The sequence below is a fragment of the Odocoileus virginianus genome, chromosome 5, assembly GCF_023699985.2.
Source record: "Odocoileus virginianus isolate 20LAN1187 ecotype Illinois chromosome 5, Ovbor_1.2, whole genome shotgun sequence".
NCBI lineage: Eukaryota > Metazoa > Chordata > Mammalia > Artiodactyla > Cervidae > Odocoileus > Odocoileus virginianus.
This window is the reverse complement of record NC_069678.1, coordinates 90,882,870-90,902,950: the sequence shown is the minus strand read 5'-3', so window position 1 is coordinate 90,902,950 and position 20,081 is coordinate 90,882,870. Positions and strand designations below refer to the sequence as shown.

The 20,081-nt window shown below is 45.6% G+C and overlaps 1 protein-coding gene across 4 annotated transcripts in view; it reads right to left on the bottom strand.

Moving 5' to 3' along the window:
- DLGAP3 (DLG associated protein 3) overlaps positions 1-20,081 on the bottom strand; it is a 63,699-nt gene that overhangs the window by 15,773 nt on the left and 27,845 nt on the right. For all 4 annotated transcript variants that reach the window (XM_070468422.1, XM_070468421.1, XM_020908645.2 and 1 more), the window contains 5 exons: positions 18,312-18,517; positions 17,911-17,983; positions 5,490-5,703; positions 4,892-5,205; positions 4,388-4,473 (listed from right to left, as the gene is read on the bottom strand). In XM_070468422.1, the coding sequence (XP_070324523.1) occupies positions 4,388-4,473; positions 4,892-5,205; positions 5,490-5,703; positions 17,911-17,983; positions 18,312-18,517 (893 nt within the window). The remainder of the gene's footprint in view (positions 1-4,387; positions 4,474-4,891; positions 5,206-5,489; positions 5,704-17,910; positions 17,984-18,311; positions 18,518-20,081) is intronic.

The window sequence follows — 20,081 nt, the reverse complement described above, 5'->3', positions numbered from 1 at the left end:
TTCTCTTTGTCTGCAGCAATAAGAACCCTAATTGTCAGCTCTGCTCATTGCACTTTGCTTCCCAATAAAAGACTATTCCACAGCCCCCCTTGCAGCCAGATGCCACCATGGGATGGAGCTTTAGCCAATGTGATGTGTGAAAGTGCTGTGCGTAACTTTTAGGAAGTCTTTTTAAAAGGAGGGACTGCATCCTCCTCCTCTCCAAGGAATTCTCCTTGGTACTGCTCAGAATGCAGACAGGATAGCTAGGGTTTAATCATCAGCTTCTTGGATATGAGTGCTATACAAAGGGTGGAAGGCCAGCAAGATAAGAGGAGTCTGGGGTCCTGACACTGAACTTCTACATCCAGGCTTTTTATTTGTTTGTGTGCATGCTAAGTCGCTTCAGTCATGTCCAACTCTTTGTGACCCCATGGGCTGTAGCCCACCAGGCTCATCGATCCATGGGATTCTCCAGGCAAGAATACTGGAGTGGGTTGCCATGCCCTTCTCCAGGGCATCTCTCCAACCCAGAGATGGAACCTGCATCTTCCTGCAGCTTTAGTCAGAGAGAAATATATTGAACACACTACTGAGTCCCTGTCTGCTGAAAGTGAAAGTCACTCAGTCATGTCTGACTCTTTGCTCCCCCTTGGACTATACAGTTCATGGAATCCTCCAGGCCAGAATACTAGAGTGGGTGGCCTTTCCCTTCTCCAAGGGATCTTCCCAACCCAGGGATCAAACGCAGGTCTCCCGCATTGCAGGCAGATTCTTTACCAGCTGAGCCACAAAGGAAGCCCAAGAACACTGGAGTGACTCGGCCCTGTTTAGCCCTGATTAGCCAAACTTAGCCCTGTTTAGCCAAACTTAATCCAAACTCATAATGGGATTCATCAAGGTTTAACCCAGGAATAAAGGAATGGGTCAACATGGAAAATAAATCAATATAATTCAACACGTTACAGATGAAAGAAGAAAATCTAGGATCATATCTCAGTAGATTCTAGAAAAGTACTCAATAAAATTCCACTCTCATTTTTTATTGAAAAATAAAAACTCTTAGCCAACTAGAAATAGAAGGGAATTTCCTTAACTAATAAACAGTTCCCATCAAAATCTGCAGCCAACATCATCATACTTCTAAGTGGGACCTAGAAGATATTCACTAATATCAGGAATGACACAAGAGTACTACACTCAACAGTGAACCAGAAGTCCTAGTTGATGCACTATTACAAGAAAAAGAGATTTTACTTTTATCTATTTATTTATTTATTTGGCTGTGCCATGTAGCGTGTGGGATCTTAGTTCCCTGACCCTTGAACCCACACCCTCAGCAGTGGAAATGTGGAATCCTAACCATTAGACAGCCAGGGAATTCCAAGAAATTTTTAAATATAGACTTAAAAGAAATATTCTCATTTGCAAAACTGAGAACATAAAAAAAACCCATCATGATTTTCAGACAAACTTTGGGTCTTAATAAGACAGGGCAGCAAGGTTGCTGAATACAAAATCAACATGTAAAACCTAATAGTGTTCCCACACATTAGTAGTACCCAAGTATATATTTAACAGGGAAAAAAGATCCCCAACCTGAGATTGTCCACAATGCCTTCCTTCTGGATCATGAAAAAATCCTGCTTCCTAGACTCCCCATGTCTGTCCTTACTTCCCTCAAATTCATTCTTCACTCAGAAGCTAGTGATCTTTTGTAAACATAAATTAGATCATACCACACTCCTTTAACCTTTCAAAGGCCACTCATTAGTTAGAATTAAATTCCAAGGGGAGTTTAGGGAAGAATGGATACAAGTATATGTATGGCTGAGTCCCTTTGCTATCCACCTGAAACTATCACAATACTGTTAATCAGCTATCTAAGTGTCCAAGTGTTGGTCACTCAGTCCCGTCTGATTCTTTGCGACCCTGCCAGGCCCCTCTGTCCACGGAATTCTCCAGGCAAGAATACTGGAGTGGGTTGCCATTCCCTTCTCCAGGGACTCTTCCCGACCTAGGGATCAGACCTGGGTCTCCTGTGTTGCAGGTGGATTCTTTACCGTCTGAGCTACTATACTCCAATATAAAATAAAAAGGTTTTTTAAAAAAGAATTAAATTCCAGTTTTTATCATGCCCATGCTCTATATGACCTGGCTCCACCTATTCTCCAATCCACTCCCCCACTACCACCCCATCCTGTTCCTCACCAGCCATACGAACCTTCTTTCAGTTCCTGAATCGTGTCACTCTTTCCTGTCCCAGCGCTTCCACATAGTGCTACTCCCTCTTCCTGGGATGCTTCCCGCATGTTCACCAGCCTCCCGCCCGCTATCACCTGAGTATTCCCAGTCAGCCCTCAAGTCTCAGCTTAAATGTCACCTGCTTAATCTGAGTAAAGTCCCTTCTCCCTTAGTGCCTGCTTTTTTCTTTCATATGACCACTGTAATGTGTAATAATATCCCATTACCTGTTATACCATAGTATATAATCACATTTTTACTCATGTATTATTTTCTTTCTTAATTTTATTTAATGTTTTTATTTATTGGCTGAACCACACAGCCTGTGGGATCTTAGTTCCCTGACAGGGATCAAACCCATGCCCCCTGCATTGGAAGCACAGTTTTAACCACTGGACCTCCAAGGAAATCCCACTCATGGGTTGTTTACTCATTGCCTTGATTCCCTTCTAGGCCATAATTCCTATGAGGGCAGAAGTCATGTCTTTCATGCTTCCCGGAGCATTTAACAGAAGCTGTCATATAACAGATGCTTAACAAGTATTTTCTAAATGAATCAATCCAGAAATGAATGACAGAGTTTGCTGATTTAGCTCAAGTCTCAGCAGCATGCCTGCTGGACTCTTCCCAGGATTCAGGTTTGTTTTGAGGAAGGAGGGACCTCTAGGGGTCTATCTGGATGAGGGACCAAGAAGCCTCATCAAGGAGCAAATGAGGCCACATGGGCTTGGTTTATGGTCCATGGTTCAGCATCACAGCTGGCGGCAGGGTTCTGAACACAGTGCTGCACCTAGCCATGACTTCTACCCCACCTCTCAAGAACTCAAATCATGGACTTGCAGGATTCGGTTTGCCAGAACATACAACTTTTCTGAGATCTTTATGGTATATTAAGAATTTGAAGGGGACCTCCCTGATGGTCCAGCGGCTAAGACTCCACACTCCCAATGCAGGGGGCCTGGGTTCGATCCTTGGTCAGGAACTAGATCCTACATGCTATAACTAAGATCGGTGAAGGTAAATAAATAAAAAGAATTTGGAGGACACTAGCTTTCAGGAATAATGGGGGCAACAAGGGTGTCTTTTTGCTGTCCTCGATAGAGACGTTCACAGCCTTAGGAGCATATGGAGCTGCAGGGAGCTAACATGAAGAGGAGGAAAATGGTGAATCCCCACAGGAACCTCAAGAAGTCTTGATCACACACACACAATGCTCACAGGGGTTCCCAGAAATAGCTGGGGGAATTTAGGGAAGGTCTAAAAGCCCAACAATGGCAACCAGAAACAGAGCTGCTAAGGACTGCTACGGGCACTCTGGTTTTATTCCTTCATGGGGTATGACCTGGGCCACACAGATTACCGTAAATCTCTAACTGTCAACCCCAGGCAGGTTCCCAGACACCACACTTAGAGCCACTGGCCTGGGAGCAAGGCAGCCCAGAAGGTAGACGGGCCACCGCGGCACTGCTACCTGGTCATTAGGGAAAGAAAGCATCTTCCACAGGAACCCAACAACAGAGGGATTCCTCCCAGTGTTCCCTCCAGAGCTCTCAGTGCTAATTTTTCAGTTGGAAATTAAGAAAACAATCTTTCTGAGGCCATCTAATGCCAGAAGAGTGGCTGTTGATTTCTTGGGTACAACACAGATTCAGGCATATAATAGGTACCCCCGACTGGTTAAATGCTTGTGTGAGCCGAATGAGGAGGAGTGTTATATCTACCGGGGGTCCCTGAGAGGCAATCTTCATGTTTATTTGTTTCTTTTTGAGCTCACATACTTGTACACCACAGGAAGTCAGCAGGGACTGGAAAAATCCTGTGATTCTCTGTAAAGCACAACTGCTGGAGGCCTCCTCTGCACCCACCTGCTACTGCTCCCTACCACCCACTTTCCTGGACCTCTGGATACCTCCTGTCCACCGCTCAGCACCTGGGACAGGCACTGGAACTAAGAGAATTCACTTTAGGTCTGATGACTGCGGGATGGGGCATCTCTGTGAGGAACCTCTTTGGCTGCTCTGACGCCTCCCCAATAAAAGGGCTTGTTCCCCAGGACCAGGAGGAGAGAGTTTCGGGGAGACCAGGGCAGTGAAGTCCTTATGCAGCCCTCTCTCCTCTTCTCCCCACTGCCCACAAGGCCTGAGATATCCCCCCTGGGACCTACCTCTTGTCTTCTTCCACCTGTACACCGATGGAATGGAACTCTCTTCGACTCCTGTTCTCCGTGTCTGAGTCCGAGATAGTCTCCACCTGGTGGCAGGGTTGGGGAGTCAGTAGGCAGGGCTGGGCCAAGGCTTGTCTCAAGCCCTTCCCCAGAAGCCAAGGGGCAGATCCTGCAAATATGATCTGCCTGAACAGGACGGCAGACCCAGAAGGTTAGATGCATTAAGGTTACAACTTCTGAGCACCGCTCTCCGCTTGCCATGGGTGATGGTGCCAGGATGAGGGACAACGATGTGGGCAAGGCTGTTTGAAGCAGCAACCCTGCCCCACGCCCCGTCGATGATCAGGCTTAGAGCAAGCAAGGAAAAGATCTGTGTATCCAGAAGGCCCCACTGACCCTCTCAACCCATCCTCAACATGGCCAAGGCCATATAGAATCCATGGTGTTAAAAATATAAGCAACTAAAAAAAGCAAAGCTTTCGCTGGAGCCTCCTCCTGCCATACCTGAACCCCGATGGACGGCCGCCACTTCCGCTGCCGCGCCAGGCTCCGCAGCTCCTCCCTGCCAGGAATGGTCTTGATGATGAGTGTGGGGGGCTTGGGGCTGGCCCGGGGTGGCACCGGCGCCAACTCCAGGGTGCGCGCGCCCATGGCCGGGCCGTCCAGCCCGTCAGCGGAGCTGCAGCGCCGGGCGGGGCCCTCGGCCGCGGTGAAGCTCTCGTGGGCGGAGTCGGTGCTGCTCTGGGCGGTGATGGAGATGCGGGGCGGGGCCTGGCTTCCCGGCGGGATGGGGGGCGGGGCCTTTCTGAAGTTGAAGGCTGTGGCCCCGGAACCCAGAGACACAGCGGCTGAGAAACGCCGTGCCGGCAGGAGTCTGTGGCCGACCACCCCCCACACCCACGCGGTAGCACAGGACCCAGCAGCCACGCCCAACCCCCCACGTGCGGCTACGTAAAGAACCACGGATCATTCCCATCACCCGGCCCAGAGAGGCAAGCGATCTGCCCAAAGTCGAGCAGCAGGGCCGCGACCAGGGCTGGAGCTGGAACCCAGATCACTCTCCAACCTAGGGCTGGGCCGGGGGCAGAGAGGGCATACTCACAGGAGCCGGGCCTCCCTGAGACAGAGGCAGGGGCAGCAAGGAGGGGCAGGCAGTCGTCGTCTTGAGAGCAGCCAGCCTGGATGGCCCGGAGGTAGCTGTGGCTCCGCATGCGGAAACAGCCGGGCAGATCCAGAGCGTCCACGGCCTGGGACTCCAGTTCCCCAAACACGGACCCGCACACGGCCTCCAGCTGCTGGTTCAGCTCCTCGCTGAGCTGGGTGCAGGGACCAGAAGGACAGTTACCTTGATGCTGGAATGGGGGCGTGTCTGAGGCACTTTGTCTTAGGAACATCTCAAGTTCTGCAGAGACTCAGTGTGAGACTTACGCATTTGGACTAAAAGAAACGCTCAGACCACGCAGAGAAAGATGGAGGTACGTCTGCCCTGTGCTGTTCCCGGGGCCTGCTTTGGGATCAACCTTGGTGTCTAATCTTTCCTCTAAATACTCTTCCCTCTCCCCCAGCTATACCTCTCCCAGACGGCCCCATCTTCCTCTCCACCTGGTCCCATCCCCTCACGGTTCTCTCACCCGACCCTTGGGGGAGAGGACCAGGGAGCTGACAGCCAGGTATGGGGGGGTGGGTACTGCAGGAAAGAACAACTTTCATTATTTATGACCTGAAAAAGTGAAAGTAGCTCAGTCGTGTCTGACTCTTTGCGACTTCGTGTACTATAGTCCACCAAAGTCCTCTCTCCATGGAATTGTCCAGGCAACTGGAGTGGGTTGCCATTTCCTTCTCCAGGGGATCTTCCCCAAGCAGGGGCTGAACTCAGTTCTCCTGCATTGCAGGCAGTTCTTTACTGTCTGAGCCGCCAGGGAAGCCCATTTATGACCTATTGCGTTACAAAAATGATCCAAAGCAACCTATAGAGATACAATCATGTGGAAGGAAGGAGATTAATGAGTACATAATGGAGCAAAAATTATCAACATTGTAGTGTTTCAAGCCCTCCCCCCTCTTCTGCCCACTAACTAAGGAGGGACTCAGCCTGGGTCAGCCTGCAGGTTCCTACCCTGCCCTCCTCCTCTGAGGGAAGTGCAGTCATTGATGATCAAGATTCTTGTTTTTGGTTTTGATAGTTTGTGATGCAGAATCATTTTGTGATGTATTAAAAAGAATTTAAGCAACTAAGAAAAAGCAAAACGAGAATTTTGTTCATGGAACCATGTTGCATAACACTGCACTAAGACTAAATACACCAGAGGCTGTTGCTTCATTTGCTTTGAATGAGAAAACTGGCACAAAGAAAATATAAAGATATGGAAGAAGGTGGGATAGTGGTAAACTCAACACTCAGGGAACAGGAAGGTTGCACCTTTGACCCTGAGTTTCAGAGCAGTCAACGCTTTGAGTATAGGCTGTGGGTTGTCTGCAAGGGCTATGTTGTAAGACTCAGGTGGACTCAAATGCTGGCTCTGCTTCTTCCTAGCAGTGTGGCCTGAGAAAGTTATTTAAAGTTTTTGGGCCCCAGTTTAATCACCAGTCAAATAGGAATGATAACGGTATCATACTCGTAGGGCTATTTAGGGGACTCAAAGAAAAACACGGGAGGCACTTGGCGCAGGTAAGCCCTCCATCTGTGCCATGTGATGGTCTCAGGGCCTGCCTGGCAAACACAGGCCACCACTCATGACAACCACTCTAGTCTTGCCACTGAGTCCCAGAGAAATTCCCCCATGGGTGATTATGTAGAGGCCACTGGATGAAGTCATGGACAAGGTCCTTAGTAGCAACCAGAGGATGAATATGACAGCAAGTATCCCGTGGCTGCATCTTGTGACATCTCCCAGGAAAGAGTCATGGCATCCTATTTATGTGCAGTCAACAGAGAAAGGAGTGGCTTGATCCATGTGTAAAATGCAGCTCAACATTTCCCAACTCGGCCTCCAAAGTATATATGATATTATAACACTACAGTCTACCTCAAACTGAGCAGGAATTTCTATCCTATTCTACCTACAGGCAAACCAAGGCTCAGAGAGGGCAGATGAATTATCCAAAGATGCCCAGTATGTAAGTCAGAAAACCAAAGTGCTCAGTTTCCTGGCTCTCCTGCCAGGCTGACTGAGTATCAGAATTTCCTAGAGACCTTGTTAAACTTACATTAACGTGGGCACCACCCTAAGGATCTGAACCCAGAGTTCTCTAACTTTAAGCCTCTCTTCGTTTTGACTGCTTTGAAGTTCAGAGCCAAATTTTCTGGAGATTCAGGTTCAATGATTCCAATATTGGTCCAGTAATTAAAAAGGAAGACTGTCTTCAGCTTTTTCCTAAACGAACTTCATTACAAGTGTACAGAAATTACAAAAGAAGTGTTAGTCGCTCATTCGTGTCCAGCTCTTTGTGACCCCATGGACTGTAGCCTGTCAGGTTCCTTTGCCCATGGAATTCTCCAGATAAGAATACTGAAGTGGGTATCCATTCCCTTCTCCAGGGGATCTTCCCGACCCAGGGATCAAGCCCAGGTCTCCTGCATTGCAGGCAGATTCTTTACTATCTGAGGTATAAGGGAAGCCAATGGACAAATCACAACTCCTTGTGAGCCTACCTCTCAGTCTTCTACCTCTTGATCTCTGGGGTACCAAGTACCAGTTGTGCCAGGCTATTTCCTAACGCTCAAGAGATAATCTAACTCCTGCTATTGCTAGGCAAGGCTGAAAATACTCCCCGACCAGAACCAGTCCAACCCAGGGGGTCCCTCTGAAGCACAAGAAAGCTGACCCAACCCCAGCAGAGAGCATTTTGGTCTCAAGTCTGAACATCAAGGATGGAAGGAATTTCACTCTGTGGCTTATCTCTGTATCTCTAGCCCTCTTCTGTATGTAAAGCACTAGGCATGATATCTGGCATATAGCAGATGCTTAATAAACACTAGCAGACTTCCCTGGTGGTCCAGTGATTAAAAATCCACCTGTCAATGCAGGAGACACGGGTTCAATCCCTGGTCCTGGAAGATTCCACATGCCATGGGGCAACTAAGGCCACTAGCCACACCCACTGAGCCCATGCATCTAGAACCTGTGCTCTGCAACAAGAGAAGCTACCACAATGAAAAGCCCATGCACTGCAACTAGAGAAAGCCCGCACCAGCAGCGAAGACCCAGTGCAGTCAAAAATAAATAATAAAATAAATAAACTTTAAAATAGAAAGAAACAAACTGAAGTTGCTCAGTCGTGTCCAACTCTTTGCGACCCCATGGATTGTAGCTCCCCAGGCTCCTCTGTCCATGAAATTTTTCAGGCAAGAGTACTGGAGTGGGTTGCCATTTCCTCCTCCAAAATTTTAAAATACTTATGTATATAATAAAAATAAATAAATTTACATTGCTACTATTATTAGTAGCAAGAGGTTCTTAAATCACAGTGACAATACTTCTCAGAGGCCCCTCCTTCCCAAAGGTTCTCAAGCTCTTGAAATCCCAACCATATGTCAGTTCCATGACAAACTCTATCTAAGGCAGACAGAAGGGGGGTGAGAAACTCCCCAGGGCCACACATCTTCCATCTCTACTAGCCAAGAGGAACTTCTAGAGTTCTAACAAGGGACCAGGACCCAAGAGAAATGCAGACTTTTATAGACTCTCAGAGGAATATTGCATCTGAGCTGATCTTTGCTGTACTATAAGTATGAAATTGTAACATTATGCTGTGAATTCTCCTATTTTCCCTAAACAGCCTTCCATCCTGCTCCCCCTGACACACACTTTCAGGTGAGTCAAAATCAAAAAATCCTCTTGGGTAATGAGAACCTTAGCCTTTCTGCAATCCAGACTCAGAATCAGTATTTCCAAGGCTGCGGGATATTTAAAAGGAAATACTTTGTTTGGGTCTAATTGAAAATTGTCTGTACTGGTGCTGGTGGGTCCAGTTGGGGGCGAGGCAACATCCTGTATTCTTTACATATAGCATTTGGCTTAGATAACTTTGGAAAAACCTCTCATTTTAAAACATTCTAAAACACTGGATAAAATATAACAAACGTTTTATATGCATAGCTGAGCTCACAAGAAAGCAAGATAAGTCCCCAGGGGACAAAAACAAAGAGGAGATTGGAAAATCAGAATATTAGCTGTGTGAGCCAATGCTGCAAACAGCCCAGTGGAGGTGGGAGGTGGGGGGAGGGGGAGCTGGTCTCAGCAACTAAAGGACTTAGATGTTAACACCCACTTGGGTGTAGGAGTAAGGCTCTGGGCCCACACGAGGCATGGAACTGGAAATGGGAACCTGCATACAAGTAGAAAAGGAGAAAGCTTTGATAAAATGATAAACTAGAGAAAAAATCAATTATCGGCACACACTGATGACAAAGGAGCTAGTCAGCAGTCTAGGCACTGAGAAGAGGGGAAAGAAGATAAATTTCCTAAGGATTTATACTCACAAAGTAGTTTTCACACAGACACAGGATTTTGTATCTACACGGGTCAGATCCCTCCCCAGATTAAAAATTAACATAAAATGGTCCCAGACCAAGAACAGTCTAACAGAGCAATCTAAAAATCTGGGGGACCCACTCTTAAGCCAAGCTGATGAGGATGCTCACAAATAAAGCTCCACTGAAGACGACCTCATATTAGAATGTGTGATCTGACATGGCCCCTAAATCTTCACCTCCTGGCATTCTCACTCTTGCATAGTCCCCTCCTCTCAAGTGCAGATTAGACCTATCTGTCCACTTCTAATGAAAATAATACGGCGGATACAATGGCATGTCCCTTCTGAGATTAGATCTCAAAAATACCAGGGCTTCTATCTTGGACACATTCTCTCACTCTCTCGGAGCCTTTGCTCTGGGAGAAGTGAGTTGCTGTGCTGTGAGTTGCGTTATATTGTGAGCCACATGGTGAGTCCCACACATTATGGCTATGAAGGCTGCTGACAGCAGGTGAACACGGAAAGAGATCTTCCTCCAGTCAAACCTTGAGATGACTGCAGCCTTGGCCAACACCTTGATAAAGCCTGTAAGACATCTGACCCAGGTGGCACCAGCTAAACTGTGCTCAGATCCCTGACCCATAGAAATTGTGAAATAATAAATATATTTTAAGACATGTTTTTACTGGTTTGGTTTTGGCTGCACTGGGTCTTCGCTGTGCTGTGCAGGCTTAGTTCCTGGTCAAGGGATCAAACCTGCGTCTCCTGCACTGGAAGGCAGATTCTTAACCACTGGACCACCAGGAGAGTTCCAAGACACTATGTTTTGGGGTAATTTTTTATGCAGTAATAGGTAACTGGGCTTCCCATGTGATGCTAGCAGAAAAGAGCCTGCCTGCCAATGCATGAGACATAAGAGACCCAGGTTTGATCCCTCAGTCGAGAAGATTCCCCTGGAAGAGGGCATGGCAACCCACTCTGGTATTCTTGCCTGGAGAAACCCATGGGACAGAGGACCCTGGTAGGCTACAGTCCAAAGGAGAGCAAAGAGTCGGACATGACTGAAGCAACTTAGCAAAATAGGTAACTAATATAAACAGTGACATAAAAAAGAACTAAACTTTTATTGAGTTAAGCCATTGAGAATTCAAGGTTTATTTGTTATAGCAGCTAGTATTACCTTAGCTAAAGCAGATTAGCTTTTAAACTATGCTTAAATTTTCTAAAACTTAAAAGATAGATAAAGCTGAAAGCATAAGGATAGAATAAAAGCTTTGGAAAAAAAAAAAAAAAGCAGAAAGATTTCCAAAGAAACCAAATCAGATTTCTAGGTAGGGGGAAAGGAGGGGAAAATTAAAACACAAGTTATGAGTTAAGTAGTAAATGAAAGACAACTGAAGAGAAAAATATAGAACCAGAAAATATATCTGAGGAACTTACTCCGAAGGCAGCAAAGAGAGGTAAAGAAATGGAAAATATGGAGAGGTTAAGTTATATAAAGGAAATAATAAAAATACCCCAAATACAACTAACAGAAGTGCTAGAGGAGGGACTAGATAAACTATGTTTGTGTTAGTCGCTTATTCATGTCGGACTCTATGTTAGCCCATGGACTGTAGCTTGCCAGACTCCTCTTTCCATGGAATTCTCCAGGCAAGAACACTGGAGTGGGTAGCCAGTCCCTTCTCCAGGGGTCTTCCTGACCCATGAATCGAACCTGGGTTTCCTGCATTGCAGGTGGACTCTCCAGGGAAGCCCAGATAAAACTCAGAAGAAGCAATATTTTAAGAGATAATAACGGTTGTTTAGTTGTGAAGTCATGTCCAACTCTTGCAACCCCATGGACTGTAGCCTGTCAGATTCCTCTGTCCATGGAATTCTCCAGACAAGAATACTGGAGTGAGTTGATAATAATAGTCATTAAGAATTTTCCAGACTTATGACTTCAGACACAACAGAGTGAGGATACCAAACCCTATGCCCTAACACAACTATAAAGCTGCACAAAGCTCTCCAGAACAACCATTTTATCACTCTGAAAATCAATCAAAGTTATACAACAAAGAAACACATTCATGAAAATTGCTGAACTTTGGGTAAGAACAATGAGTCTGTAGTGTCCTCACCTGCAGTTGATCCCATAACACAAGTTCCCAGCTCTAAAAGTTGCAATAGTTCAACTAGGGTGGACCAGGCTATGAAAACCAGCGGCTTAACTGCCACTAACAAAGGGGCTCACTTTATTTTGAGCACTGTCCATTATAGCGTCAAGAATAAGAATAACCAGCTGCACTAACAGGTTGAGGTTTCAGCACTGATTGGGGGCAAGCAATGGGACTGGCAGACGAGACAGGAACTTGATGGGGAATTCTAGGGGGAAAAGGTAGCCACAGAGAGTTTGATAAGCACTTCACATAATCTGGGTTAACTAGAGGCTGGGTGCATATACCACAAAAATCAGAAACACCTTGAGCCCACCCACATATCCCTGGCCAAAGGAGCCTATGTACATGTACAGAAGAAATGTAGGAGAGCCTGTGAAAAATAAAAGCCAGAGCAGGCTTGAAAGCAACAATGTCTATATTCCTCAGCTCACACAGAACCATAAAAGGAGAGAAAGAAAACCTTACTGGCTTGAAGTTTTTGAGCACAACCTCTGATCAGTCTCTGGCTGGACACTAAGCTATGCAGAGACAGGGTCAACCCCTAGGAAACCAGGCTTTAAAATAAAAACAAGAAAGAAAAAAATTAGTGGAGACATCAGAGGCTACACCTGGCAAGGTAGATAGATTTCACAGATTTAGACCAGGAATTAACAAATAAACAAAGCAATAGCAATCTTCAAGAGGTAAAATAAGAATCCAGAGTTGCTACAATATATTAAATAAAATGTTCAGTATTCAACCAAAAATTTTATGATACATGTAAATAAACAAGAAAATGTGAATGTCCCTGAATGTTTGATTTATTATACAAAGACTACAAAGTACTTATTATAAGAATGTTCAAAGAACTAAAGGAAATCATATTTAAATATTTAAAGGAAAGTATGACAATAGTGAGGAGAAGGCAATGGCACCCCACTGCAGTACTCTTGCCTGGAAAATCCCATGGGCAGAGGAGCCTGGTGGGCTACAGTCCATGGGGTTGCGAAGAGTCGGACACGACTGAGCGACTTCACCTTCACTTTTCACTTTCATGCATTGGAGAAGAAAATGGCAACCCACTCCAGTATTCTTGCCTGGAGAATCCCAGAGACGGCGGAGCCTGGTGGGCTAACGTTTAAGGGGTCGCACAGAGTCAGACACGACTGAAGCGACTTAGTAGCAGCAGCAGCAGCAGCATGACAATAGTGATGGCATTAATAGAAAATCACAGTAAAGAGAAAATTTTTTTAAAAGAAGAAAAGAATCAAATGGAAAGTCTAGACCTGAAAAGTACAATAACTGAAATTTAAAATTGGCTGGAAAGGCTCATCATAAAAAGTGATCAGTAAAACTTAATATAATCAGAATAGATTATCCAATATAAAGAATACAGTGGGGTGAAAGATTGAATAGAAATGAGCAGTGTCTCAGAGACCTATGGACAACATCAAGTATACCAGTATGCATGTAATGGGAGTCCCAGAAAAAATATGACAGGGAGGAAGAAAACATATCTGAAAGAATAATGGCCCCAAACTTCCCAAATTTGCCAAAAACCATTAATCCACAGGTCAAAGAAACTCAGTGAATCCAAAGTAGGCTAAATACAAAGCAATCCATACTCAGACAGATTACAATCAACTTTCTAAAGATAAAGAGAACATATTTTTAAGAAAATCTTAATAACAACAAGAGAAAAACAATTCATTGCATACCCCCCAAAAATTATTAATTGACTTTTCATCAGAAACCATGAACACCAAAATCAGTTGTGTCCAAAGTGTATAGCATTCAGTGTATAGTCAAAGTGCTAAAAGAAAAAAACTATCAACCAGGAATTCTATATTCAGCAAAACTATCCTTCAAAAAATGAAGGAAAAATAAGGACGTTTCGAAATAAATACAGACTGAAGAAAGTATTGCCAGCAGACAAATCTTATAAGAAATACTAATGGAAGTTCTTCAGGTTAAAAGGAAGTGACACCCAATGGTAACTCAAATCCACAGGAAGAAATGATGAGCACAGAAACAGTAAACGTGTGAGCAAATATAAATACGTTTCACACTTTTTTCCTCAAATTCTTTAAAAGACATAAGATTTTTAAAAGGTTAAAAAAGACATAAGATTGTGCAAGGTAATTATTCCATTACTATTATCAATTTATAATTAGTTTTAGGCTTATAACATATATATAGGAAATATACATGACAATAATAGCACAAAGAAGGGAGAGGAGAAGGAAATATATTAGAGCAATGCTTCTATATTTTACTAGAATAAACTAGGTTTCAATAAGTTACACATGTAATTCTTAGTGCAATCACTGATGCACTAAATAATGTAGTAAAAGGAATTAACAAAAAATAAATAAAACAATACACAAAATATTTAATGCAAAAGAAGGCATAAAGGAAGAAGAGAGGAACTAAAATGACATGAGATAATCCAACCAAATCAATGATCACATTAAACGTGAATAGACAAAACACTCATTCAAAAGGCAGAGATTGTCAGACTGGATCAAAAAGCAAGTGGACTGAAAGTAAAAGGATGTACCAGCAAACAGGAACATGAGAGAAAGTTCCAGATTTAATGAAAAACATGAATTCTCAGATTCTGGAAACACACACACGTGTGTGTGTGTGTGTGTGTGTGTGTGAGCATGCACACACACATACACATCATTGTGAAACTGCAGGACACCAAAATCAAAGGCAAGATCTTGAAAGCAATCAGAGAGAAGTGAAAATCACCAACAAAGACAATTGGGTTAATAGCAGACTTCTCAATAGCAACAACAGAACAGATGACAGAGGAATATCTTCAAAACACACAGAGAAAATAAATGTTGACCTAGGATTCTATAATAAGCTAAATTATGTTCAACAGTGACGGTAAACTATATTTTTGGTTAAAGGCAAAATTTGCCACTGACATGCACTGAAAAAAATTAGTAAAGAATTTATTTTAAAAGGAAGGAGTGAGGGAATTCCCTGATGGTCCAGTGGTTAGGATGTGGTACTCTCACTGCCTGGAGCCCAGGTTCATTCAACCCCTGATCAGGGAACTAAGATCCCACAAGTCACATGACACAGACAAAAACAAAATAAAAGGAAGGGATGAAATGTAAGAAGATATAGTGAGAGGGAACTAAAATACTGTACATGCTAAAGTACTAAAGTACAAACTAAAATACTCCAACAAGTACATGTGAGAAAGGTAGAGGTGATCAAAAGTAAATGGAGAAGACAGTGGATGGAGCAGGTAACTTGGAGAGAAAGAAAAAGGGTACCAGCAGTTTGGTTTTGGACATTTTAACTTTGAGATGTCTACTCAGTATCTAAGCAAGATTTCAATACACAGTTAGATATTCATGCCCGGTGTTTATGGGAGAATGTGGGCTGATGATAAACATTTGGAAGTCATCAGGCTCTCAATAAGATTCAAAGCCACGAGCCTAGATGAGCTCGCCCAATGACTGAGTGTGAGAAGAAGTCCGTGAACTTCCAGATGTTCAAGCTGGTTTTAGAAAAGCAGAGGAACCAGAGATCAAATTGCCAATATCCGCTGGATCATCGAAAAAGCAAGAGAGTTCCAGAAAAACATCTATTTCTGCTTTATTGACTATGCCAAAGCCTTTGACTGTGTGGATCACAATAAACTGTGGAAAATTCTGAAGGAGACGGGAATACCAGACTAGCTGAGCTGCCTCTTGAGAAACCTGTATGCAGGTCAGGAAGCAACAGTTAGAACTGGACATGGAACAACAGACTGGTTTCAAATAGGAAAAGGAGTACGTCAAGGCTATATATTGCCACCCTGCTTATTTAACTTATATGCAGAGTGCATCATGAGAAATGCTGGGCTGGAGGAAGCACAAGCTGGAACCAAGATTGCCAGGAGAAATATCAATAACCTCAGATATGAAGATGACACCACCCTTATGGCAGAAAGTGAAGAGGAACTAAAAAGCCTCTTGATGAAAGTGAAAGAGGAGAGTGAAAAAGTTGGCTTAAAGCTCAACATTCAGAAAACTAAGATCATGGCATCTGGTCCCATCACTTCATGGCAAATAGATGGGGAAACAGTGGAAGCAGTGTCAGACTTTATTTTTTTTGGGCTCCAAAAATCACTGCAGATGGTAATTGCAGCCATAAAATTAAAAGACGCTTACTCCTTGGAACGAAAGTTATGATCAATCTAAATAGCATATTAAAAAGCAGAGACATTACTTTACCAACAAAGGTCTGTCTAGTCAAGGTTATGGTTTTGCCAGTGGTGATGTATGGATGTGAGAGTTGGACTGTGAAGAAAGCTGAGTGTTGAAGAATTGACGCTTTTGAACTGTGGTGTTGGAGAAGACTCTTGAGAGTCCCTTGGACTGCAAGGAGATCCAACCAGTCCATCCTAAAGGAGATGAGTCCTGGGTGTTCATTGGAAGGACTGATGCTGAGGCTGAAACTCCAATACTTTGGCCACCTCATGCAAAGAGTTGACTCATTGGAAAAGACCCTGGTGCTGGGAGGGATTGGGGACAGGAGGAGAAGGGTACGACAGAGGATGAGATGGCTGGATGGCATCACTGACTCAATGGGCATGAGTTTGAGTAAACTCCTGGAGTTGGTGATGGACAGGTAGGCTTGGCGTGCTGCGATTCATGGGGTCACGAAGAGTCGGACACGACTGAGCAACTGAACTGAACTGAACTGAACTGAAGAAGAAGTCCAGGAACTAAGCCCTGGAAAGCTCCAGTGTTTAGATCCTGGACGAGTTCATGGGCCCCAGTGACACGGACTGAGAACAGGCAGCCAGAGAGAGAATCTAGAAGAATCTAAAAGATGTGGCATCCTCAAGGCCAACTGAAAAGTGTTTCAGGAAGGAAAGAATCATCAGCTGTGTTAGACGTTGCTGATGGCTCAAGTGAAACAAATACGGAACATTAACAAGTAAGTTTAGCAACATAGGCTGGTCTTATGTGAAAAGATGACTGTGCCAGTCAAGATTCCCTGATTCAGGAAATGTAACAAAGAAACGCTGAGAGACAGCAGCAGCAACAAACAATGAGAACCAAGGAGGGTAGACTTTTGCATTGCTTTTTGCATTGCTTTTTTTCCCCAGCAAACAGTAAAAATAGCTAACCTTTATCGAGTGCTGGCTCTGTGCCAAGAACACTATTATGATGCCTATTTTTAAATAGGGAGAGTGGGGCTCAAAAAAGTCAAGTAACTTGCCCCAGGTCACTCAGCTGGTAAGGAGTGGAGCTGGAATTCAAACCCACCTAAAGCATTTAATTACTAAACTGCACTGCCTTCTTTAGTTAAGGGGAAAGTCTATACTTAGGTATAGAACTCACACTTATAAAATACCAGTTTGGGGCCAGCTTCCTTGTGTTTGCATGTATCTGTCACTGAATTCCCCAACCCCCTCTGAGACAAGCATCACTACAATTGTCATCTCAACAATGAGAAAACAGAGGCGCTGAGAGGAAATTATCTTGCCAGTGGTCCCAGGGTGGAGTGGAGGGGAGAGAGCTCAAGCCCTGATCATCTCTGAGACTGCAGCTCTGCCCCTCTCCAGTCTGTGAAGTCAGTCCTGCCTTTTACACGGGGTGGGGGGAGGGGGCGGTGGGGAGGGACCAGGACAGGGCTAGGGAAGCTTAGAGAATTGACACTGCCCTTCCAAGTCCATCACTTGGAGGATGCTTGGTTTTTAAGGATGTGACTCTCTGAGATCCTCAGTCTGATTCAGCTCGGAGAATCCCGAGGCAGGCTTCCCAGCTCCCCAGAATTAGACCTGTGCTCTCTTCAGCGGCAGATTCCTGATTTTTAAGGCCTAGGCTGAGCATGGGAGTGAATCCTCCTCCCCACCCCTTCCCCCTGGCATGCTGGGCTGCTTCCTACCTGTCCGGTGGTGAGGGAACGGCTGTAGCCAGGAATGGAGCTCCGCGGGTGGATCCGGGGTGGGACACAGCAGCTGGGAAAGGTCAAAATTCCAGATTCAGAATGGGGGTCTGCTAGGAGGTGGGGGAGGGGAATGAGAGCACTGGGGTCCCCGAGTGGGTTCTATTCCTGAGACCCCCAGGATCTCCAGGAGGAGACTCCTGAGTAAAAGGACTGCGCTAAAGAGGGATTCAGATAGAGGCTTTCACAGGCATCCCCTCCTTATATGGGGCAGAGCAAGACTGCCCAGTTGAACCCTAAGCCGGGAACCTGACCAGTACCCACGCGACGCACATCTCCTGCAGGCACCCAGGATCAGCTTCCTGCCCCCTCCCCATCCCCCAGCTCTCCCCTGTCCTTACTTGATCCGGGCCTGGTCCACACTGGAGGAGCGGCGAGTGGTGAAGCGCCGGGCGACCGCTTTGGGAGATGTCTTGGGGCTGCCATCTGAGTCTCCGCTCTCCTCATCCCCCATGGCTTTGATGTAGCTGCCGCTCCGCATCCTGCGGCAGGGGATCTCCCCGTCCTTGCCCCCAGTGGGGTAACCCCCCCAGTCATCTTGCGGCACCTGCAGGGACAAGGGGCCTCAAGTACCTACTAAATCTGGAAGCCAGGACCCTCTTTCTCCACTGCCAGTGGGAGATGCACAGACCTGGCTCAAGCAAACCACGCTCAGGAGTATGTTGAGGCAGATCAGGACATGCCTCTTCATCCTCCATGGGCCTTCTGCTACTTAACTGAGGGCCATCTAAAGAGTCTAGGGGCTCCCATGATAGGCGCAAGAGGTTGAAGCTCAGAGGCCAAAGTGACCTATGTCAATCTCACCCCTAGTAGTAAGGCATCCCTGACTTCAGTCACCTTTCACCCCTCCTCTCCTTCATCCTCTTAATGTGCTTACATCCCAAATCCTCTGACGTCCCCCTCCCTTCTGTGAAGAGCCACAGAAGGAGTGGCATCAGTGTGTGTTTCAGAAAGAGCACTTCAACATTCCAAACAGAGCAGGGCAGAGGCTCAAGTGGTGAGAGGAAGACCAATTAAGAGGCTGATGCTGTTATCCAGGCAAGAGATGATGAGGCCTAAATTAAGACAATGACAATGAGGGGGAAGAGAAGATGAAATGAGAGGTGTTCAGGAGCATCAGTGAGCCTGATTAGATGTGGGGGGTGAGGGGGCAGGGAGGAGTCATGGAGGACCGGGAGGCTGCTGGCTGAGGACCTGGGGGATGCTGGTGTTGCTCACTGAGCCACAGAATCCCAGAGAAACAGATGTGGGGGAAAGGTGATAGGTTCAGGGTTGAGCATCTCGAGCTGGCAAAGAACTGTGGAGCAGGTGGTTGAGTGTGGTTCTGGAGTTCAGTGGAGAGATCTGAGCTGGAGGCAGACTCCTGGGGGAGTCTTGGATGGCAGCTGAATCCATAGGAGTGAATGAAACAGCCCAGAGGAGAGAAGAAAGAGAGGTGGGCAGGGATCCACTGACATTTAAAAGGGGGACTGCGAAGAAAGGGAGAGGAGCCTATGAAGTCACCTGTGAAGGAGTGGGCAGATGGGTGGGAGGGAAGTCAGGAGAACGCCCTGTCACGGAAACAGGAGACATTTCCAGAATAGAAGGAGTTGATAATGTCAAATGCCACAGTGCATGCTAAGGTTAGCAGTTTGGGCTGGGGAGTTAGAACCATATTCAAATTCTGGCCCCATCACTTGCTAGCTGTGTAAATGTGAGCAAAGTTGTGTTAAACTCTGCCACAGTTTCCTCATCTGTGAACTGGTAATGCTAATTACGCCTGCATCACAGCACTGGCAGAAACAGTAAATGTACCAGCAGAGAGTAAGTGTTCAATGTTAACCATCATAACGGTAAGCATTGAAAGATACTTCTCAAGGAGGGCTCTCAAGAGACCATTGGTGACCACTGCCAGGACATTTTAGAGGCCAGGAGTGTGGAAGTCAGACTCTAGTAAAGCAGAGAATGAAAGGAAACGATGGAGTCTATGCTCTAAGAACTTGGAAATGAAGGGGAGACAGGAAGGAGACGGATGGGGGTATGGGGTTAAGGAAAGTTCTTTTTTTTTTTAGGACGAGAGCCATCTGGGCATGTTTGCAGGATGTGGGAAAGAGTCAGTAAAGGGAAAGACA